This window comes from Euprymna scolopes, chromosome 15 (genome assembly GCF_053919585.1).
Source record: "Euprymna scolopes isolate OS-2025 chromosome 15, ASM5391958v1, whole genome shotgun sequence".
NCBI lineage: Eukaryota > Metazoa > Mollusca > Cephalopoda > Sepiida > Sepiolidae > Euprymna > Euprymna scolopes.
In genome coordinates, this window is record NC_136496.1 from 64,732,030 (window position 1) to 64,757,760 (window position 25,731).

The following is a 25,731-nucleotide window of genomic DNA, read 5'->3' on the forward strand; positions in this document are numbered from 1 at the left end:
TGGTTTTCTACCACAGACAGCTTCATATGGGGTTTTAGATAGTGTTTTGTTAAAGCACCTGTTTCATATATAGGCCATAAGTGTGTACATCCAGAGGCTTTTGGGGAGTTTTGATTCAATGAGTAGACATCTTGCCATTTCAAAAAGTGTTCGCCATGCTCTTTCCGCAGTCCGTTTTGGTGTGGCGATCTAGAGTCTGACTTTTCATGCTTGATACGATGGTTAATTAGTAAAAGTTCAAAGTCTTTATTAGTGAATTCCGTAACATTGTCAGAGCAAATACACTTTACTTCACCGTAGATATAATAATATTAAAAAGGCGAACTCTCGTCTTTAGCCAAATAACCCGTGGCTGTCATTCTTCTTTGCCTTTTTTTGCTGTTTACTTTTTGCCCATGTCTACCTTGTTAGTTGTTGGGTCGAATACCGAAACTGAAAAGTTCACAAGGATAAGAAAGGTCCGTAATGCGGTTGTAGACATTCTGTCTTATAAGTAAGCCTAATTTGTAGGCTTTTACAAATATGTTCTATATTTCATCCACGGCTGAGATCTGAAGTATAGAAGGCAATAATGTTAGCGCCCAAGTCTCCTTATTAGAAGATATGATAAAAATGAGTCCTTCCTCCTTCGCTGATCTGGAACGAACTGAAGAAATGAAATAGAAATTGGCGCCAAAGACACGTTACATGTCTGGTTAGATTTGACCAATCAAATCGATAGAATGGCAGTTAGGGCTTGTATTATGACTGTATAATTTCTTACATGCTTTTACAAGAACTCTAAAATGTTTTCCTATTGCTGAAAACCTTCCATTTTAAACCAATATAAATTATCTCTTTTGTGAATATATGTTTTCTGAACTCATTATTTTGTTTTGGTTACCATATGACAATGTCTCTCGCTTTTCTCACATTTGAATATAAAATCTGCAAATCTTTTTCACTGAAAATATTTCTCTGAATCTGGCTCATCCCAAAAATAACCTCTCCCATTACAAAACATTTTTTTTTTTTTTACACTGTGGTCACCACTTATCAAGGCCCGGAAGCCACTCAGGGATAAGAGTTATTGCAAGTACATTACGTTAGTGTGGAGATTTGATGAAGTGTTTACTTAAGGGGGCGGTTCATTAGGAATTTGTTAATGTTGGACTTGAAGACATCCAAGTTGTTGTCAGATGGGAAGCAGGCAGACGGAACAGAGTTCCACAGGCGTGCATTTCTAAGAAAGAAGCTTTGTTCATGGAATCCACGTTTTGATTTAGACACAGATATAGAGTGGGGGAAATTTTTCACAGTGGATTCGGCTAGACGGGTGTTTTTCATGAAAGATTGGCGAGGGGGACCAGAGATTGGTGTTCAGACGAGCACCTGCCATGGAAATAACGATAAAACAAAGATAGGCTCACAACGTCTCTTCTGTGGGAGAGAGGTTGCAGTGTAGAGAAAAGGGCATCCCCCACTAAGCCACAAAGTCTATTTTGTACTCTGTCAAGGCAGGGTAGGCTGTTTTTAGCAGCTGCCCAGATATGGCAGCAGTATTCCATCTTTGGACGTACTTGGCTTTTATATAGATAGAGAATCGCATCAGTAGTGAGATATCTTCTGGAGCAGTAGAAGGATCCCACCATCTTTCCAGCGACCTTGGCAACAGACTTGATGTACGTGTTCCATTTCAGATCAGGAGTAAAGGTCAAACCATCCTAAAGTCAACCCCCCTAAACCGGCGTGGACATTCCTAAAAATTAATAACAGGCCTACCTAAAATTGGTGCCCATACGCTATAGGCTAAAATGTTAGTCGCCATTAAAATGTAAGGTAAGATATGCGTTCCGAGTTATGTTCTCTGTGTGTGAACTCTTCACCATCTACTATATAAGAAAAATGCAATTTGTAGCAGCCGACACTCGCTACAAACACAGGTAGGAACTTATCGGCTGCTACAAATTTTACCCAATTTTCTGTAAAAATTACTTTTAACTATAAATAACTTTCTACTCGATGGATTTTCGTATTTTTGGGATCTCTTACTTTTTTCGGCGTGTCAATTAAGTACGTAATATCGTTTTTGCTTAAAACGACATATTTAAAAAAAAAATCGATTTCTCGACTCGATTTGAACAAGCACCCAAAAATTTAACGGTCAACGAATGCAACATTCAACAACCTTGAAAATTGTCCTTTGTTTTGCAAAGAAAGGACAAATAGTTCAGTTTCCGGGCAATTTCATTTTTTTTTTTTATATAAATTGAATCACAATCTTAGACTTCTAAAGAATTATAAACAAAACAAAAAAATCACAGCTTTTGCTAAGCAGGAGATTCGAGTTCAAAGCGAAATAAAAGAAGTTGGATCGATGCCGAGAGATAATTTTGTAAGATTACGGCACCGTTTACATTCTAAAACGCCGACGTGAAATTAACGCGTTACGCTGCCGGGACTTTTATTTGGACGGGAATCGTTTTCAGGCTACACCGTTTCACTCGTTCTTCTTCTGTTCGAAGCATATCAAGATGGCTACTTCCAGGGTTGGACACCATCTTCTCAAGGTTCATATTTGTTTATTGTGTTTTCACATTGCTGGATTTGATGCTAACTTCGTTGAAATGTATCGCCCATAACTATTCTTTATGTCCGTTTGATTCCGTGTGCTTTTATTATTACAGATCTCCACGGCTAACCACTTTTTTCGAAGATGTTTCAGTGCCACTTCAGTGAAACCTGCACAACAAGTAAGTCCCGTCGGGTTCTCCTATTTCTTTCTAACCATTCGCTTTGTTTTGCTTTATATTCAGATTCTGAGGAAAATAGTCTTCACTCCCTCCCCCACCAATGACACTTTGGATTGGAACGAAAATACAGAATTTTAACCATAATTTATGTATTTTTGGTACTCCTGCAGAGAGTGATCCGTGCTGAAATAATAACGTTATTTAAAAGGCCATTCTTAAAATGGGGAGGGTGTTTTGTACCTATTCTGTACTTTAACCTTACAATTGAATAAACCAAACATCATAAAACTTTAATTAAACGTGGAAATACGATTTAAAAAATAGCGCGGATCACTCTCTGCATTAGCACCAGAAATTTTGTTATCCTACTTAAAGTTAAAGGCTTAATACAAAATCTTAGCTTTAGTTCGGCAGAAGTTGGTTCTGTTCAAATTCTGTAGAAGCATCAAAATAAATAGCATTCTTTCGGCATTTCCTCTCTCATAAGGGCGTTCTAAATGCGATGGAATAAACCTATTTTTTTCCTCCGAAAAAAAGGTGGCAATGCGTGGGAGGATGGTCTCCTCAGACTTAGTAGATACTGGACTGGGATCCTAACAAAAAAAGGTCGGATAAGAGATATAATTTGTGAAGTCCTCATTTAATTTCTCCTCCCCAGAAAAACAAAATTTAAAGACTGAGTAATTTGTAATGTAGAGAACCCCCACCCCACCTCCATTTCACTCGCTCCCCAAACAAAACGGGGCAAAAGTTCCTCGGTTCTTCCTCAGACTGAGGAGAAACTCCCGATACTACACGTTTATCCTCAGCTTAAATACCTTCCTTTCGGTTGTAATAACCTTATTTCTAAGTTATCGTTGTAATTGCTATTACTATTTCAAAAATTTTCATTTTGTAATTTCTGTTCAATTATACTATGGGGGACGTTTTAATAAAATATCTCGCCGATTTTTCTTCGTCTACATTTTGAATAAGATTGTTGGTTTTAAATTGTATTAATGTTTTGAAATAAAATCCCATATACTTTGTTTTTGTGTTTTAGAATTTAATTTTAATTCGGCGTTTTAATCTAAGATATTTCGGTAATTTGATCTTTTCGTATACATTAAGATTATCAGATATTAATAGCGCATTCATTACTTTACTTTTATTTATTGAAAGTAACGAAATTATCCCAATGCCCTAGTTATTCTATATTACGACTTTTGACGATTTGTTTATCATGATTTGAGAACCGAAATAAATTATTTTGATGTTCGGTCTAAATTGGACTTACTGAAATCGTACAAAAAGATTTTATGTAATAAAATATAGATTTCAATAAACCAATTGTCACATCAATTTCATTTTGAAATATCAATTTAACTATTTCACTCATGTCCCCAATCTTTTTAATGTTAAATATCGACCCCCGCTCCCGCAACAGTATAAGTTTATTTGCTTTAATTTAATAACTAGCGTATAATTTTTGCTGTTCAGTGTGTTTCATATTCGAAGCTTACATACTGCTTGCATCTTGCTTGTCGCCGTGCACACTTCCTCTGCACGAATGGCGCGTTGAAGAATAAATAAAAGGCGAATGATAATAGAAGTGGTGGAGAGCAAGGGAATGATGTAAATGATTGAGGGGAGTAGTCTACGACAGTGTATTTTGACTTTGATTACTGTTGTTACAAGAGTTACAATGTCAAAATTTAGCTAATAACCATTAATACTGACTCATCGGGCCATTGAGCGTCTTAGATTGATATCCAAATCTAAATTCATTAACAGAATAGTTATGACTGTCTACACACAGGTCACAGCGCGCCTTTGTGTTCTTTTAGTTCGATTTTACGTAAGGAGTTTTTTGTAAAGATAAATTCCTTATTTTACTTTCGACATACTTTTCAAATTCAAATTTATTGTATCTTAACGTAATCTGTTCATATTTCTTTTTAAATGTTATATAATATTAGACTTATTCAACCGTGCAGCCGTGCGTGCACGTACACTTAAAACGTTTGCAACGCGTTTATTTTATTTTTTACGTATATTCTTTCAACCTTCCTCTCTTCGTCATTTGAATATTTACTTTCATAACATTGACATTGTCCTAAAATAAACCCTTCACTGATAACGTAACATTTGTAAACAAAACTTATCTAATTTAAGAAAATCCTCCGAACCTTGACTTTAACCTCTAAAAACACTTTGCCCAGACAAGTAAGTTAAACCCTAAACCTGGCGCACCTTTTTTCGCACAGATTATTAAATAACTTATAAATCCCTAAAGCTTAATGATTCGATGTAACATGTTTAGTTATCAATATCTCTCAAAATTCCTTTAATTCAGTTGGCAAAAAAAAAAAAAAGAAAGAAAATATTCAACTTGTTATTTACGCTTGTCACATGAAACGCGGCTTTTTTTCTTCCGTGTTTTTAAGACGAAGGTCATTTAAATGTTCTTGTGCAATTAGTTTAGCAGAATTGTTTCTTTTTTTATTTATTTTTTTACCTTGTTAAAACGAGATTTATTTAAATTTCATGTAATATTTACTTATCACGTAAATACAGTTCAATTTTTTCTTTAATATTTGTTTTCCTTAATAAAATCCACCATCTATTACGAACGCTGTCTGTTGGAAAGGTTGGCTGTGGGAAGGGAAGGTCAAGGCTAAACTTAAATTCTTTTTTAAAAACTTGCTTGTTTCCAAAATTAAACTTCATTTTTCTTAATTTATTCATTTATTTATTAGTTAGAAAACGTAAATTTTATTTCTGTATATCCTTTCAGCATTCCAAATTCTCTTTTTAAAAGACTTTTTTTGACGATTTGTAGGTTTAAATTACATCGCAATTTAAGATGCAAAAAAAAAAAAATATCTTAAAATGAATGCATATTTTTTAATTTAATATTAAAGTTAGCAAAATAATTGAAGTGAAACTCCATGTGGAAGAAATGACTTCAGCCGATTGATCCAAATAAATAAGAAAAAAAAATGGTATAGCTACGACCATTAATGACGGCAAAGTGGGCACTTCTACACTATTAGGACGAAATTTTGTAGCCGATAAATGGAGTTTTCAGATTAAAAAAAAAACCCAAACAATGGTTTCTACTTTTTTTTTTTTTTTTTTTTGTCAATTTTAATATAAATTACAATGGTAGCTCCCAAATTATGCAGTCGAAATAATCTTTATATTAGTGAATTATTAAAACTTTAATCGTGTTAGCAGGTGAAAAGTTGCCATCTTGTTTAAATGGAAAATTACTTCCCTTTTGAAATCTTGTCTTACGATCGTTTTCATCAAATTCTATTTTGTGTTTTCTTTAATTTTCTACCTTATCGATTTTCATATCTTCTTAAAAATACGAGGAATTCAGTATTATAGGCACCTTCACGGCGATGTATAAAACGTCAGTATTACACACATTAATAGTGACGTCATTTCGTGTGTTTGTCAATTTCTATGGATAAGCAATCGTAATATAATTGTTAATGGAAGTATTTTTTAATTTAAAAAATTTTTTTTTTTTTTTGCTATGGATAAAAAATAATAAAAACTTTTTGTAAAACAAGATTTTTATTAACGAACTACAGACTAAAGTTAATAAAATTAATTACGTCTTCTGTTGACACATGTATTTAAAGATAATGTTCCTTACAAGCCTCCGTACATTTTAAAAAAAAGCGCAAAGCATAAGGACCAGTGAAGGACCACTGACCACCTTCTGTCAATTTAAATAATAAAATCAAAACGAATTTTTTAGGCCGATTTTGGATTAAATTTTTTTATGTCAATAGTCTTATATTCTCTTATATGAATATATTTTTTTATTACTGGAAACCTGTTATTAAAAAAAATCCGTTTAAACTTCCTATCGCGTAATATTTGAATTGAATATCATTTAAAGCTTTTTAAAAATAATTATTTTTGTCCAATTTTATTTATAACTTTGAGGTAAGTGAAAATATATATGTATATAAAATACTATTTTTTTTTTTTTTTTTTAATTTGATATTTTCAGCTTTAAAAAGATAAAATTAAAAAAAAAGCGTGAACTCGAATTAGTAGAAAACAAAATATTTTTCTTATAGATTTCGATGTGCTGAAAAATATTAGTTTTCTGGGACTATTTCAAAGATAATTAGTAAATTCCTAAGATACTGAATTAAATAAAAAGGTACTTGTTTAATTTAATGAAGACATTAAAAAATGAAAATATTGAAAATAAAATTATATTGTACGTACCCGTTACGTAATTAAGGGCCGACATACATGAGTGTTACTCCACTAGCGAAATACGCATCGGCTCCGATATTTAACGTTGTTTGACTGAGGGAGAATTCATTATTTTTACAAGGAAAGATTTTTTTTGCTTGATATTTTCGCATGATTTTTATCTGTATAGAGAGGCTTATAACATGAAAAATTTTGAAACATTTTTAGAGCATGTTCATGAAAAATATGGCAATTAAAGAAAAAAATCCCAATAAGTTTCTGAAAAAAAACATGTTTTGAACAATTGAAATTTTATTTTTCATTTTTGAATAAAAAATAATTATTAAAACAGTGTTCTCGTCGTAGGTTTTATTTTATTCAATAAAATAAAAGGTACTCGTGCGCTTATTGAGCCGTGCTGAAATGATGACATTATTTAGAAAGCCATTCTTAACCTGAGGACGGGAGGATGTTGTGTACCTATTCTGTACTTTCACCTGACAATTTAATAAAAAGGTATTGTAAAACTTTAATTGTTTTTTAAATATTTGGAACTTGTGCTCATACCCCCACCTGGCACCAAAATTAAAAAATGCTGACAGTTACAAGTCAGAGGCCACTGAAATTTCGACCCTATCCAGTCAGGTAACTCAGTCACATACATATTAGGGCCACGAAGTAGAACCAACCCACTCCCGCTAATAAATACAGCAGCTGATAGGGATTTCACATGTATTTTCACCTAACAATTTAATAAGAACAGATGTCGTAAAACTTTAATTAAACTTGAAAGTACTGTTTAAAAATAGCACGGATCAATAAGTGCACTAGCACCAAATAACATTTCACTGTGTTTCGATCTACGACATTTCATGAGAGGTACGTACACGCTAAAGTTTTTTGTTTATCGCTACAAGTGCTTATTTTGATTTTCACCAATTTTCCTTAAAAAAAAAAACAATTAGAAACTCTTCAAACATTGTGGGAGGCACTTAAACCATTAAAAAAAATAACAGTAACATAAGTACATAAGCACCAAATTTTAAGTCAATTTTAATAAAAAATAATGCAAGTATTGTAAAACTTTAATTAAACTTGAAAATATTTAAAAATAGCACGGATTCCATTTTGACTTTCACCAATTTTCCTGTTAATAATTACATAAACTCCAGCAAAAAAAAGATATCCATCAAAAAAAAAAAAAAAAAAGATAAAATTATAACAAATCATGCGCAAATTTCAAGCCAAAATAAATAATAAAAAAGCTAGGTTACATGCGCAAAAATTCTTTCCTTGTAAAAATAATGAATTCTCACTCAGTCAAACGACGTTTAACATTGGAGCCGCTGTGTATTTCGCTAGTGGGTTAGCACTCATGTTGGCCGAATTAAGTTCTCTTGAAAACATTTCACTTCATTTGTTCAAGTTTTTTTTTTTTCTTTCTTAGAAGAATCAAATTTTAATGAGATCGATCGTATCCCGACCATCTTACCTATTTTGTGGACAAGGGGATGCCTTTAAATGAAGGGATTAACAAAGGACAAAATGAAAAGGGGATTTAAAAAAAAAAAAAGACAAACTCTGTAAAATAAGTGGGGAAAAAAAATCCCCTAAAATATTTACCTAAGTATTTTTTTCTGCCCATGTTTCAAAATAATCTTGACAAACTTTAAGCGGTGATGGAGTTCTCCCTTGGTGCCCCCCCCCCGTCCGCAAAATAGGCAAGATCGCCGGATACAATCGATCTCCTTAAAATTTGATTTTCCTCTGTAAAAAAAAAAAAAAAAAAAAACCCAAAAAACTTGATCAAATTAAGTGAATTTTTATGAAACTTTATTCCATAACAGGTACGTACAATATAATCTTTTTTTTTTTTTTTTTTTTTCTCAATATTTCCATTTTTTAATGTCTTGATTAAACTAAACAAGTGCCAAAAGAAATTTATTTTTATTTTTTATTTATTTTTTATTTAAAAAAAAAAAAAAATAAATGAAAGCTTCCCCCAAAAGAGATTCTGGCTTCGCACAATGAAAACAAATGAAAAGTGTGCATGGGTTCTACGGAAGCCCAGAAAGTCAAAAGGCTATCTGAAAATAATGTCTGGTTGTTGAAGGGGAGGGGAGGTACTGAAAACCATAACTTTAAAGTTGCTTTTTGTTTAAACAAAATGCATTTAAGTAAAAATAAGGAATTCATTATATTCCAGGATCATTATTTAATAAATACTGAAAATTTCATTAAAATTGGTTAATTTCCTGATTTTTTAATTTTTAAGTAAAGGAGGCGTCAAAATGTTTATACATTTTGAGCATCAACTATTCATTTTATACACGCATAGTAAAAGATAATTACAAAATAGTAAGTTTTTAAAAAGAAAAAGATTTTAAATTAAATCTTTATGAATTTTTTTATATCTTAAATTGCAATGTTATTTTCAAACTATAAATTTATATGTAAAGATGACCATCTTGTGACAAGAGAATTTGGGACACTAAAACTGTCTATCACCCTTTCTTTTCTTATAACAGAATTCTGACTGCATTTTTTTTCCTTTTCGAAAAGTAAAGAGTTCAGTTCAATAAATTTGGCCTCGAATAAAATCGGCATGCTTTCGTTGCCATGTAGGTTAAGTAGAAATATATCGAGGATAACGTAACCTAACACCTGTCCAATTTTGCCTTTGTGTAGTCATGGACACATTTATTACATCTAAATATCTAAGGACGACAGCAGTTTTTATGCCCTCCACAAATCACTGTCAAGGATTTTTTTTTTTTCCATTACTCAAATTAACCAGTCAATAGCAACCATTTGAAATTGAATATTTGTCTACTTTTACTATTTTAAAATAATAACCAATGTTTATTTTGCATCTGCTCAGGATATTTGTCGATTTTACAATATTTGTAATTCTGTTTTTCAAAATAGAATTAAGTTGAAGTTTATCTGTTCTGATATTATATTTATCTCTTCTGTTCTCGGTCAGCGTAAAAGAAATCCTTCTAGACTAAAACAATTTTTATTTTTGCCCCAATCTAGAATGCTCTTTTTCTTTCCTTTTTTTTTGAGGGGGGGAGAGGGTATGAGCGGCCAGCAATTTGCCTCAGTTTTTAATTTGGAGAAAATTCAGCTCCTCAAAAGTGGGTACTCGTAAATTACGATAAAAATAAATTTAAAGACGCAATCTAGAAGGATTTTTCCTTCATTGACTGAAAACAGAAAAAGTATAGTATCAGAACAGATACTACACTTTAGTGTTATTTCTGTTTTGAAAAGTAAAAAGAACAAATTGTAAAATTGGCAAATATTCAAATGATATAAAAATAAACATTGCTTTTTAGTATTAAAAAGTAAACAATTTCTTGAATTTCAAATGGCTGCCATTGATTTAATTTGTGAGACAAATCTTTGATTGCGACTTGTGATGAGCATACATTTTGATTGGGGGGGGGGGTGTTTCTCTGATCTAATTCAAATCGATATGTTAAGAGATTCTAGTAATGCCTGTGCAGACATCTTACTGATACAAGAGCAAATAGGGCTTGAGGGAGTTCATAATGGCCATTTTTGAGGAGATTGTAGGCAAGAGATCACCAAAGAGATATTTGGCACATGAGGAAAGGTCTATTTTCTGCATCATTAAACCTGAAAGGAGGCTACATTTTAAAATAAATTTGAGAGCACGTTAACAATAATAAAAACACTTTTGCTTTGTGTGTTTTTACAAAATTTACTTGCATATAAATCTTTTTATATATATATTATACGCACACATATGCATGGACTTAGAATCTATTCAAAACACCCTCCTCTTGACTAGAGAAACAAAACCAGAATCAGACGACCAAGACTGTGCTTTAGACTTAGCATGCAAAATAACATTAGCTACTTATATTTTCTCTATTGCTCTCCCTCGACCCAGGACTGTATCCTAATAAGCAAAGTCTCTGTCAACATAGATACAGCACTCTCCTTTGATACTAGCACACAAGTACATGTATTTGGTTACTTCAATATCCGCCACAGTAATTGGCTATGATTCTCTACTTGGACGCGGCTGGTAGCACAGCACATAACTTCTCTATATCTCATCCCCTATCACAGACTGTTACGTTTCCCAGACCAGCAAGATCAACATGCCTCACTTCTAGATCTACTTTTCACCACAGTTCTCGATGATTGGGTAATAAATGCCCACAGCCCACTCGGGAATGCTGATCATGCTGTGATAATGGTAGAAATTACCTTAAATTCTCTACCCAAAATTGAGGAGCCGTTGCTCAAAACAAGGTATTATGAAAAAGGCTGACTGGGAAGCCATCAGGGATCTCATCAGAGATGCCCTATGGGGAAATATCTTTTCTCTTCCTGCTGAACAGTGTGCAAATGAAACCACTGAATGGTTCAAAACGGCAATCGAAGCACATTCTCACACAGAAATTCTATGGCAAGCTTCACTCTCCCCAATGGTTTACTTCTACTTGTGCAGCTGCCATTGCTCAAAGGCAGCATGCATACTGCAGATTTAACCGACATAAGTTCAGTTTAAACAGACAGAAGTTTATAGAAGCAATTGTAGGAGAGAAAAGGCAACAGCTAAGAGAGAATACACTGAAACCACCAGAAAACACATCGAAGCACAGAAATCAGGAACCCATGAGTTTTGGAAAATCTACAACAGTGTAGTAAATAATGGGCAATCAACAATTCCCCCACTATAAAATGATCATGAGATTGTTTGCACAGCAACCGGGAAGACCAACGTGCTTGCCAGTTGGTTTGCCTCCAACTCCACATCGGACCCAGCAAACTACTCCCTCCCTGACTTCCTTCGTGGACAGATGCCACACTAGATGATCTGAAAAATCCCCCCCTCCCCCGCTTAGGTGCATGATAGCATAAAAAACCTAGACATCTCAAAAGCATGTGGACCCGATCTCATTCTGGCTGTGTTATTAAAGAAATGCTCTGCCGAGGTTGCTTCAGATCTCTCCAAACTTTACAACAAATGCCTTAAATCTTTCTTTCTTGACTGCTAGAAAACTACTTCTGTGGTACCAGTTTTCAAGAATTCTGGCGAAAGAACTGACCCATTAAATTATCATCCCCATTAGCCTCCTCCTGCATTTTGCTAAAATATTTGAATCCATAATTAACCAAGCTCTAGCCCATCACCTTACAGCTTATTCTCTCTACTGTGGTAGAAGGCTACTTGCACCTGAAAGTATTCTGTACCTCTACAAACTTCTAACCGACCAACAATATGGACTTAGCAAGCCCGACCTAACGTTCACAAGGAATATGAGTTGGAACAGATACATTAAGAGCATTGCCAAGGCCGCTGCGAAGAAGGTGGTCTCTCTACCGTGGTAGAAAGCTACATACACCTGAAAGTATCCTGTACCTCTAGGCCATCATTCACCCATGTATGGAGTATTGTTGTCACATTTGGGTTTGTGCATCTGCTACTAGTTTCTCTCTCCTGGACAGGCTTCAAAAGAGACTCGCCAACCTGATAGGTCCTGAACTGTCATCTAAGCTTCAGCCTCTGTCTTATCAATCTTGCATCCCTCTGCCTGTTCAAGTATTTTAATAGTGAATGCTCTGAACTACAAGCACTTGTACCTCCTTGACGTAAATACCCCCAACAAACCCGACAAGCAGCTAAATCCCACTCCTACAGAGATGCCTAGGTGTAGGAAAACCTTCCACTCCAATAGTTTCTTCCCCAGAACTGCTAGACTGGTCTGGGATTCTGCTTTCCCAACTGTACTGACATGCAGAAGTTCAAGTGTAATGTGAACAGACATGTTGCTCCTCGTCTCCCTTCATGATATCCCTGCAATTTATGTACCCGATAGTAGCCCCCCTCCCTACTTCAAAGTGGCATTGTGCCTTGTTTGGGGGTGAAAATTGAATTTAAAAAAAAATAGATACATATACACACACAATGGTCATATTAAGATTTTCTATATACTATAAAGATTCTAGTGATCAGGCTACAATGAAAAATATTTGTGTTGTAATGATTTTGACAGTTGGTGTTAGTGTTTATAACCTAAATTCTTCAAGTGGGATAAGAGTGCAAATCTGATATTGTCTAGATCTCTACATTCTGATTTTTATATAGTTTTGTGAAGTACTTGATAGTATGAGATTATGGGGTTTATCTAATTATTGGATAGCAGTGCTTCACAACCTTTTGTAAGATCGATACGAATGGTGCAGAGTGATAACTCTATCAACTGTTCAACTTAATTTGTGGGGAACTTTCACAGGTCTAGCTCAATATAATATTGAAAGAAACGCAAACTCTGTAATTGTATAAGATGTAACTTGTTCAGGAGAAGGCAGTGATACTGTTATGAAACTAGTGATTATTACTGCTAGCTGTCTTTTCTATACAATATGATTGAATCCTCAACTATCTTGTATTTGATGTCTTGATTTTTTTTTTTTTTCTCAAATGTTTCTTTAAAATATTAAAACATTTCATACCTTCAATTGAATCTGTTTCCAATCACGTTTCTTGTATACACATGACCGGAAGTTGGTACAGAGCTAACATTTCATTAATGCATGTCTCCTACTAGTATAAACTCGGTAGACCATTCTTCTAGATCAGTGATAATTGTTGGCAGTCATGAGCACCCATTTAGCCACAATAAGCACAGCCTTTTATGCTCAGTCCTTGTATGGAGACAGGTTTAAAACCATGGTTGCAGATACAAGGTCTAACTAAAACTCCTGACATTCCAAAATATCCAACTTATTTTAAAGTTTTCTAATATTTGGTAATAATTTGTAATGGGACGATTATATTTTCCCAGATTCTAATAAAATTACCGATTCCATACTAAATTCTGATTCCGATACAATTTCTGATTCTTTATAAATCTCTAAATAGTTAACAATATTTATTTACTATAAAAACATTTGTTAAATGTGCAGATATTTTCTCGAGGATGATCTAATAGATTTTCATTTTATTGTTAGTTTAAAATCAAATATTTTTATCATTAGTAGTGGAAGATTTTCCTTTAGACAAAACAATTGGTTTTTGGCATCGGAAAATGGGCACAAATATTTTTCTGATACCCCTAAAAGTTCCCCCCCCCCCCGAGTAATCATTCTAACACTAGCCTATCGGATTTAAAAAAAAAAAAAAAACAAAAAAAAAAAACAAATCTGACTTTAAACATTCTTAAGAGTCTGACTCTTTCAAAACCTCAGATTTTAACTTCACAATCTTGTATAAAACTTTAAGTTGGTGTATAAAATTGAATTTAATCCTTTTATATACACATTCCAAACTGTTATATACTGCATAATTGCATTAATACACTGGTTTTCATTAGATCATCCAAAGTTGGTTAATTAGATCTTATAAAAATAATGTACTTTTTATTAGACTAAGAATCTGATTCGTAACAACATTTACGCCTTTCAGATTTTGATTTGTGAAAGTATTCTCTTGTATTTTGACACATTTTAACAATGTTGTAGGATGGGGGATTATGTGATGGCCACTTTTTTTAATAAGTGGTGTTCCCTGGAGTAACAGGTCTTCTCAAATGTCCAACATTATCTGCCTATTAGATACTTGACAATTTTTCTGCATAAATATATTATTGCTGTCTCATGCATTCCAGCCGAGAGTTCTTTTTAAGATTCTAACTATCCCTATAAGTGTACTTGTATGTATCTAGCATTACAAGCGTATGCTGTATCTTCATGGACATCGGCAATATTACATACCTAATGCGCTTCAACAAGTCGTATCTTTTTTATTTGTGGGTCAATTTTTAAAAGAATTATATTGATGGAAAGAGAATAAGATAAGCATTCCAATGATGGTTATTTATTTTTCTTTTATGCGTTCAATGTTTTTATGCTACAAGTTAAAAATGAAAAAAAAAAAACGGTAAAAAATGACGACAAAAAGGGAAACACTTTTTTCAATGTTTTCATTTTATATGTTACGTTTGCGCGGGGTTAAATTAGATTGGATATGGCTGAAATTTATAGGCTATATAAACAAAGAAGTCCATCTCTACTGGTGTTTGATTTTTATTTTTACAACGACAGGAAGCAAAGTTACAACCGAGCAAAGTTGACAAAGAATATTTCAAAATTGATAAGATAAACCAGCATAGATCATTCATTTTCATATAGATAAGTTTCAGAATTATTTTCATGTATATGTAAATATTTCCTAATTATTAATTGCGCGGAAATTTTCTTTAAAATGTTATCTTTTATCGAAATCAAATCCACTTACAGAAAAACTCTAAGTGCATCATGTGCTGAACTGACTAAAGCATTCTCTTAAAAATAGAAAACTGTTTCTGCTTTCGTCTTAATAGTCATTTTTTATTCTGAGTTCGTCAATTTAAAAAAATTATTTTCAAGTTTTTCCAATTTTATTTTCAAACAATACTATTTTGTTGTTTTTAACGCTTTTAGTACACGTGCACTAAAAGCGTTAAAAAACAACAAAATGTACTAAGTACATCCATTTAACTTATTTGTACTTAAGGTAGAATTGTGTTTTTTAGTGGTCAAAAAAACAAAAAAAAAATACATAACAAATAAAAGGTACTTGTGCACTTATGCTACCATGCTGAAATAATGTTATTATTTAGAAACCCATTCTTAACATGGAGAAGGAATGGTGTTTTTAACTATTCTGTACTTTCACCTAACAATTAAATAAAAAACATATTGTGAAACTTGAATTTATTTTTAACCCCTTGCCAAGACCATTTTTTCGAATCTGTAAAACAAACACTTTTTTTTTGTTTTTTCTTTTTTTTTAACTGATGATATCTAAATAATAATTAGGCGGTTCGATAAAGAATTTTAAAGATTTTTGTGTTTGCTGAAAATGAATATCGCATTTAAATTTTCCGCAAATAAGTAGCTTTCTGGATATTAAGCAATGTCATTTCTTACGTTATTGCTGGTGGCCATCTTGATATGCGCATTTGTGCATAGTTTCTCTGGGTTGCGCTTGTGTGTACCAAGATGGCCACCAGCAATAACATAAGGAATGACATTGCTTAATATCCGGAAAACTACTTATTTGAAGAAAATTTAAATGCGATATTCGTTTTCAGCATACCCTAAAACATATAAAAGTAATCATTTTAAATGTTAAGGTGGAAACAAGGTAAAAAAATTAGTTTTATTTCTTTGTTTACATAATTGAATTTTCAGTAAAACAACAGAATAGAAATGACAAAAATTACCGTCAGCTGGTGAATATATAGTTGTTGCTTATCAGGATTCTTGGTATCCTGGTACTATGAGGGTTACATTGAGGATTCATGTAGAGTACGATTTATGGTTGCATCTCAGAAAATAGGAGTATATTTTGGGCTAGATAGAGAAGATTTACAAAATTGAAAATTGGACTGGTCCCAAAATGTAGAAGTTCTCTCCTTTGGTGAAGAGGCAGGAAAATGCCTATTCTCAATAAAGCTATATTTAAATACTACTATAATACATAGTTTTGTTCATAAATAGACATCCACTGTATGATACCATGTGCCAGTTTAAAAAAAAAATTTAATTTGTACATCTGAATTTATAATTCATGGTTTATGGTAAAGAAATACATCAGATTTGACTGCATAATCAGAAAGAGCACACAATTTTACTTAAGAATGCCAAGTTTCATGAGAATAGTTTGAAAAATAAATAAACGGTGGCGAAATTACCAAATTTCTTGAAATGTTGAGGTCCATAATTTAGCTCACTTTTTCTAAAGAAAAATGTCCACAGAAAAGCTTACATTTTGGCACTTAAAATGTATTTCTCTTGCATTTGGTTCACAGGGTATAATTGCCAGGTAGTTTTTAAAATTCTTTCAGGAGTTCCGTTGCTTCTATAATTACTGGAATTATGGAGATCTTCCTAAGATTCCAGTTTCTTTTCATGTTGTACATTCCCAATGGTATTGGTGTATAAGTCACACCATAGATCAAATAGGATTTTTATCTTAACAGATTCTGTAATCATTTCACCAATAATGCAGAATCTTTTTTGCCAACAAGACCATGTTTGCGTTGCTAATAAATCTTCACTGGCCACATCTTTGAGACCTGAATGGTGATTTGGATAGTAAATGTAAAATATCGCAGTGTTTTATAAAGTTTATTTTTATTTTAAATTAGCAAATACATGAGAACAAAAGTTTATTTTTACTGGTATATGACTAACCCCCCCCCACACACACACCCACCCACCAATAAAAGATAATTCCTTGGAGGATGATTGTGTGGCAAAAGAATGGATACTACACTATTCCTCTCTAAATTGAGCATTAAAAGATGGTACACTAATAGAAGAAATTGTAGAGATTCAACTTGAGACAAATTATCTCCATTAGTAATAAACATTTCTAACTTGTTAAAAATACATGATTTTATTGATGTTTTAATCTTCATGTCCACCATTTGTACATAAAAAAACATGATAAAACTATTTTGTAGTTAACAATTTCAGTAAAAGAAAAAAATTGAGACATTTTTATTACTTATAAAATTTAATTATTTGACTTTATAGCATTTTTAATTGATTACTGATATTAATAAAACTCGTCTTTCCAAATCCAAATCGGTTTCCTAGAAGCTTACATCTGTAGCAAATTATATTTGCCTCTTCAGGTTATCCACAAGGCCAGGTATGGATTTTAAAGTTTTGTAGAACTAATTAGATTCTGACTTAGCATACTCAGGTCTTCAACCCATGTTGTTAACCATTTAGCTGCCATCGCTCTGTCAAATTATTATACATTCAAGCATGGAAATTCTAGAGATGAGTTAGTGTTGAGATGTTTTTGTATGATTTTCTAACAGTTAATCCTTCGTTAACTATTATTACTATTCTCCTCTTATTCGCTTTTTACAATCTGTTTTACATGCTGGCATGTGTTTGATGACTTTTAGACTCCTGCCTAAAATATTAATCGTTAATAAAAAAAAAAAATTTAAAAAATTATCCATATTGATGGATAAGTGAGCACTTGAGTTTTTTGGGTTTTTTTTTTTCCTTAGATGGTAGTTGAAAGGTGGATTGCAACATAAGAACTTGCTCTTTAAGGAAATATGAAAATTATAGATACAATGTCATCATTGCAGACATGATGGATTACCAATACATCAGGCATTTTTTTTTTTTTTTTTTGTTACAAAGCACAATTGTGAAACCATGATGTGTCCTGACCAATCATTTTACTCCAAACACATGTATTATGATTCGTCTTTTTTTATGGGCAATGTCTGGATTTCTAGTATTGATGGTCTCCAGTGTCATAGTTCCTAATTTATATGATGAAAATAACTTATACATTGTATACAAGCAACTCGTTGAACACTGGTGCATGTTTGTATCGTTAGTGTCTTGTAGTCTGTCTCTACATCTCTTTCCTTTTAAATCTCTGCTCAGACTTTTGTCCTCTCTCACTGTAATTTTTCTCAGTTGCGCTTTGTTGCGTTTGTTTCCGCCTCTGTCCAACTGTGTCCGTTTACTTTGTTTTCCCAGTTTGTAACCCAACTTTTCTTATATCTTGTTCTGGTTTCTCTTTATGTCTTCGCTTTATCTTTTCTCTTTTTGGCGAAACTTTTTTTTCTTTTCATCCCCTTCACCCCAGCTTACTTTGGTATGAAACAAATTTTTTTTTTCTTTGTTTTACTGCAAGATTAACAGAAATATTTTGTTTCTAATATTAAAAAAAAACTTTTTAATTTCACAAGCAAAAGAGCAGATATTTTTTTGATTCCTTCAACCAATGCTTAGTGATGAAAATGCCTTTTTCAAACTTTAGCTTAAGGCAGATTGATAATGTTGGATGTAAAAATGTTTTTTGTTTATACTCTAAGAGTGGTTTCATATTTCTAGATTTTATCTTCTAAATGACAAGATAAATTATGTCCCAATCTCAACTTCAACATTTCGTATTAAATCAAAGGCAAAAACTGACACAAACATGATGAAACTCTCTTATAAATTATGTGTGACTAAAATACAAAGTAATCAAGATTTCTCAGTTCTTGTTCAGAATTTCATCTATAAATATAAAAGCAAAAATGTATGTTCACTTTTTGTGTATGTCCGAGAAAGGTTTTTTTTTTTTCCGAGAAGCGATCAATTGATTCGCTTAAAACTTTTTATATCACGTCTAAATGATATCTATGAGTTAACAACGGGGGTTGCCTGTCTATTTAATTTGTTCGACTTTGAAAAGATAAATATTCAACATTTTTCGATCACTGCATGTGCATTAAGCTTTTTCATATAATAAAAGCGAAACTAATTCTGGCGGCATTTTTCTGGAAACGTCCAAAAGCAATCAATTTTGATCAATGTGGAGTTTCTCCTTATATCAGACAATTGCTATTCAATTTGGACAATCCCCTTTTTATGGTGAGCTGGTTTTCCCCATAATATCTTGGGGAAATAAAAAAAAAAAAAAAAAAAAAAAAAAATCCTGCTCCGCAGTAAATAAAATACTGCCCTGCAGTCAAAGTTGACCTTATTAAGTACGGGCACCTGCCAAATTTTAATACTTAACTAAATTCAAAAATGTTTCTATTACTATTTCGTGGTGGCCCAGTGGTTAACGTTGCGCTCCCCCCCACACACACTTTAATTTACAACTTCGACTCAATGGTTTGGGTTCGATCCTTCATACTTACCTACCAAAACTTTTTTTTTTATTTTAACTCCCCTCCCCCGACACAAACACCCGGGTGTTTTGATTTACCTTAAACCACACACACCTCCAAACACCTGGGCAATGCCGGGTATCCCCCGCTAGTTTATAATATAAATCTCATCTGTATGTTTGTATGTCGTACAAAAACTTTCAACAGGATTTTCACAAGATCAGTATCATTTTGAAGCTTAACCCTTCGGACGACAAATATTGAAAAATTGGCTAAAAACATTAATTCCTTGACCCTCAACTGGGTACTTTTCTACAGGAATGGGTAGCAAAAAATCGTTCCTCCATGACAATTTAGCCAAACATGCATGCACAAAAACATTTTCTTGAATTAGTTTAAATATTTACAAAAACAATCGAATTTCGCTCACGCGGTAGTAGACCAGTCGTTATAGTAGTAATGTCGTTATCTTAAGATTACAGGTTCGAGCCGAGATAGCAGATATATATATAAATTTTTTAAAAAAGTTTTTATATTGAAACGGGGTTATTTATGCCATTTTTTTTTTCGTTCGTTTTTTTTTTTTTTTAACATGTTTGCCGTTTTTATTTATTTATTTATTTTTTTGTTACATTGTTAAATGAACCGCCTGACATCCAGTTATAAGGTTCTGCTGGGGGATGGCTACTATATCTTCACCGGACTATTTGTAAAACGTTGAATATCGACTGTAGCAGCAAGTCCTGGGAGCATATACCAGAAAGAACAGTTGGAAACAAGTTATACACCATTCACTATGACTATGCAATGCCTATAGCTAGGTACCTAGAAAACTGAGCTATTAAACCTGACGTAGTGATGTGACGAAGAGAAAGAAGCAACCTTAAAAGAAGTATTTCCAATGATGCTGGTTTAAACAGAACTGAGAGAAAAATGACAAAATACATGTCTTATGTGTGACATGAAAAGAAACTAGAATCTTAGGAAGACCTCCATTATTCTAGTAATTATAGGAGCAACTGGACTCGTGGAAAAATTTTAAAAACTACCTGGCAAATATACCTGGTGAACCAATGCAAGAGATGCAATCAATTGCGCTAAAAGGAAAGATTAAAATCTTAATCTCTGGAATGTATGAAATAGTGAGTGAATGTCTGGCTTCCAGTAGGATGTCCCATCCCCGGGTAGAACAAAATGATAAAATTGACAATACAAGAGAACGATGGGATCTGATGCTAGATTTTCACCAGAGCTCTGTTAGCAAAATAGCTCTGACCTTACTACGTTCCTGTCTTACCACATTGAAGAAGGGTTAGGCTGTTTTATTGAACTCCTGTTTCCAATGCTGGCATGTATTGGATGGCTTTAAGAAATTGACTTCTAAACTAACTTATCTCTAGCCAGATCTTTGTTTCTCCTTCTTTCAAGTTCTGTTGTCACTTCCCATGTTTCCCTTGGTCTTCCCCTATCAACTAGACCTTTCTTAACTGTTCTACATCTATACCCAAGAACTCTCATTGTTTTGATATTTAATCTTCCTCTGAAGTCATCAGAACTAAGAATATTTTTAAGACTCTCATTACATGTCAATCGTATCATTCTCATCATTTCTCTCCATACAAGTCCTTAGTTCTCATTGGCCAGGATTCAATTCCATATATCATCACACTGTACACATTATAAACAAGTGAAAGGAATTTAGAAGCAATCAAATTACCAAAGGCCAATAGTGTTCAGAAAATATAATTCTACTCTTCTGTTCTTCCAGTAAGCAAGGATGTAAAAGAAATTATTTGATATAGTCATCAGAACACTTTCGAGTCTAAAAAAGAAAAAAAAAAAGATCGTCTTTTTTCAGGTTGCTAATATAGACGATCTAACATACAATATCATTTCTCTCCATTTAATCTGTCATCAACCTTCACTGATTCGGTTTTACTTCCATAAATATACGACACGTGCATACTTGATAGACTTTTCTCTTATTGTTATAGTTTAGAATATATTTATTTTGGTGTCTTTTATTTAATAGCTTGTACTTTAAGATCTCTTTTATAGTGCTTTTATAGTGCTTTTATAGTGCTTTTATAGTGCTTTAATAGCTTTCTTTTGAAATGATATTTTATTTAAGGATGAGTAATTTTTTTTCTTTCAATTTTATTTCCAAATCTGTATTGATGTGGGTGTTATTTATTGATAATGCAAATTAGCTGTGTGTTTTATTGGTTTAATGCATTGTACAATATACCTAGTTTTACCATAATTCTCAAGGTGAATTGTTTAATCCAACATAAAATAGGAGTGCTCATTTGCCTTTTGACTAAACAGCTGTTTCAATTCAATAAATCTTCTCACACTACATTAATTGTATTGTATTGAGGAATGCAATTTTTATGTTGGTTCTGACGTAACTTTTCAGCCTTGGGAACCAAGTGTGTAATCATTCAAAAATCTTTTCAATAAAATTTTTGAACGATTAGGAATATGTTAAGTAGGACAGCCCCTGGAGTAAATGTGGTATTATGGTGATTAATGATTTCAATTAGAAGTAGGATAGACATTTGCTAGTCATGGTGATAAAGGATGATCAACAATATCTATTTTCTCACACTTTTTGATGGCTTTGTGTCTAATTTGTTCAGATTTTAAAATGTAAACTCTATTTTTATATTTAGTGCAAGTAAATATGTCAAAGTATAGTATCTGTTCTGTCTTCGGTTGGTGAGAGAACTTCTTCTAGACTGAAGCCATTTTGATTTTTTTGTCCCAATCCATTGTGCTTTTTCTTGGAAACTAGATTGCCCCATGTTAAAAATTTACTTTGTGTCTAACTCTGCTCTTGTATGGAGGCAAGTAAATAGACCTTTGTGATCTGAATCCGAAACTGGTCCATTTTTTTCTGTAATCACATTAAACATATTTAACTACGGCATGTCCTTGTCTCTGTTGGTTTTTAATACTGGAAAAATACATTCCACAAAAGGTGCAAAAATAAAAATTGCTTAAGTCTAAAATGTATAGTATCAAAATAGATGCTACACTTTGCTCCCAGCCAAAGACCTTTAACAGTATTTTTATGGCCTATAAGACAAAGCAATGTTGTGCTTATTTTATTGGTTTTAAAAAAATTACATACAAATTAAACCCTTCCTTGACTTACAGACAGGCAATACAATTATTTGTGCTAAGAAAACTTGCTATGATAGAGAAAAAGAGTATTTTTAAAAAGGTGAAAAATTAAACATAATTCTTTATGTTCAAAATTATTCTTAAATGTTATGTTTAACTTGTAATATAGTAACCAGAGATGCTTCATTCACTGATAATTTCATGACTTCTATGAGTTTCGATAACTTACAAGTTGATGTGATAAGTCTAAATCTTTAAGTGCTTTTAATTTTCTATTTTCCAAATATAGTTTTTCACAAATTTATTTCTGTATAGTGTTCAAAATTCCAAATTAAAATGAATGCAGAGAAAATACTTTTTTTTTTTTTTTTTTTTTTTATGAATGTAAATGATTTCATTTGAAAATAAACTTTCACAATCAATGCTGTAAGAAATGATGTAAATTAAAGTTTTTGTCAGAATTGTAGAGAATTTTTCGTGCATCGACAAAAATATATTCAAAGTTATTGAATAACATTTCAGCATATCCAGTAGATATTTTTAATCCCTCCCATTCAGAAGGGAATTCCAGAGTCTAGTGGTTCTGGGAAGACACTACTGGAGTAGAAGGCTCTCTTACATCTGTGAAGGGGTGGGATTTAGTTGCTTGTTGGGGTACAAGTGCTTGCAGTTCGTCAGAACATTCACCGTTAAAATACTTGTAGAACAGGCAGAGGGATGCAACATTTCGTCAATGGGACAGAGGCTGAAGCCTAGATGACAGTTCAGGACCTATCAGGTTGGCGACTCTTTTGAACCTTGTCTAGGAGCGAGAGACTAGTAGCAGATGTACCAGTCCAATGGAACCATTTAATAAAGTGAAAGAGATCAAATGGCCAAAGTATTTCAAAGTAATTAAAATCATACTGCTATGATAAAATAGATTACACAACTTTAAATGACGGGTTTAGAAGAGTTTTCATCTTGTGAAATCTGGTCTCTATTAGGTTTCAAAAAATAAATGAACAAATAAAAATAAAAACTTTTGAATCTATGAAATATTTACATTTTACAAATGTTGCATGTGAAAATGTATACATCTTCATCATGTACATGGTAAAGCATGGAAAGTAGCTATATTTTTAATTTTAATGAAAATAATGCTAGAATTTAATCAATAGAAATAATTCATAAAAACCGACATGTCTAACTCTTCATGGGAGGCAAGTAAATAGGTGTAAATAGAAAAAAAAATCTGAAATATTTTCTTTGGTTTTATTTGGACTTTTTTGAGGCTGACCTAAATTGGATCTCAAATGCAAGGACATGAAAATGCCATTGATGAGGGATATGTGCAGTAGACCAGGAAACGTCACGTGGGAAAGAGAAAACCAGTTTCTTTTTTTTAACGTATACAAATGAGGATATCTATTTATGTTAATTTAAAGTAAATAGGATTCCCCCTCAATACCTTTTTCCCGCATTAAAATTGCATTGCATAATCTTATCTCCAATCTCACAAATATTAGTTGCCAAAATGATTCCTTCTCATCTTAAAATATAAAGTTCCATTTCCTCTAATTTAACCATCTGATATACTATTTCTTATAATTTTTAATGATTCTAGATAAGAGTAGGAAACTTTTCTTCTACTAGAAATGTTGAATTAGTATAGGAAACAACTAATGCTAATTTAGGCTTCCCGGGTGACTACAATCTGATTGCCTTCAAGTCCAATGTAAACAAGTTCTTGATGAACCGTACCTCTATATAATCCAACTTACAAAAATCCCAATACCTATGTTAAAAACGCTATAATCACATTGACTAATGTATACCCATTAACCCTTATCTTTGAGTGGCCTCCGGGCCTTGATAAGTGGTCATTCCTTTGTGTAAAAAAAAAAAAAAATTATTGATCAATAATTTTGATAACTGTGGATATCAAACAGCTGACTTGCAGCCATATTTGTTTCTACCAATAACGCAATTTTTTTTTTTTTTTCTGTTAATTGCTATCTACCAAGATATTAAAATGTTTATAGAATCATGAAATTGTGTTAGGAATTCAATTTATCATTTCTGGTGAAAAAAAAACAAAAAAACTGACTTTTTATTATATAGAATTTCTTTCTGAATTGATTTCAGATGTCTGGGTAAGTCATAGATGATTGTTTGACTTGCTATTTGCTTTCTCACTTCTCTCTCATCACTTGAAATGGTTTCATCTGGAAGCTATAAAACATTTTACAGCCTAAATTTTGTATATGTGTACATATTTATACAAATAAACATTGATCTTTATAGTGTAGTAGGATTAACATGTTCATAAATATTTTGTGGCTGAAGAAGCAGGGCCTTCCATTGCTGTCCAATATGGGCTAATAACTGCACACCCTCCTCTATCATGGTCATTCAAAACACTTTTGTGTATGCCACTCTTTAGGTTCCACCATTGTGATTAGGCCCAATAGCCTTTATAAGAAATGATTTTTTTTGTATACTGTCCTGAATTTGTTTTATTTATTGTAAAGAATTTGATGGGACAGTTTTGTCTTGTAAGGGATACATATGACCAACCTGGCTCTCTTAGCGCTAAACATTTTACATACTGGAATGTTTGTTCTTGAGGTGTTTGTTCTTCAGTGCATCTGTATGTAGGGTGCACTCTATGCCACCATCTTAAACTCTACATTGGTTGGATGTTTAATAACTGTCATCCTGTATTGATTGTGAACAAGAGAATTTGTGCTTTGTGCCATTTATTGTTAAAAATTAAAAAGAAATGGAAATACTTTCCTGGAACCAGGTGCAATAACAGACACTTGTACCTATTAAGGTGAAGACAACTCGTGTGATGTCTCCACGGTAACTATTCCAAATCTCTAGAACAGTAAGACATGTCGTTTTATGTGATTAATTATTTCTGCATGATTAGTGATATGGCGAGTAGACAATGAGTCTTTGGGTAAGTCTTATAATACTTGCTTCCATTATTTGTCTGTTAGTCCTCA

At 32.7% G+C, this 25,731-nt stretch overlaps 1 protein-coding gene across 2 annotated transcripts in view; it reads left to right on the forward strand.

The window, feature by feature from the left end:
• The first annotated feature begins 1,869 nt into the window (after window positions 1-1,869).
• Window positions 1,870-25,731, forward strand: part of LOC145293846 (pyruvate dehydrogenase E1 component subunit beta, mitochondrial-like) — a 74,632-nt gene continuing 50,770 nt past the window's right edge. Inside the window, exons 1-2 of one of the 2 annotated variants that reach the window (XM_080140526.1) lie at window positions 1,870-2,549; window positions 2,667-2,732. In XM_080140526.1, the coding sequence (XP_079996652.1) occupies window positions 2,514-2,549; window positions 2,667-2,732 (102 nt within the window). In that variant the 5' untranslated portion in view covers window positions 1,870-2,513. Of the gene's footprint in view, window positions 2,550-2,666; window positions 2,733-4,733; window positions 4,938-25,731 lie in introns of those variants that run through there. The other variant, XM_080140527.1, reaches the window with a different exon arrangement.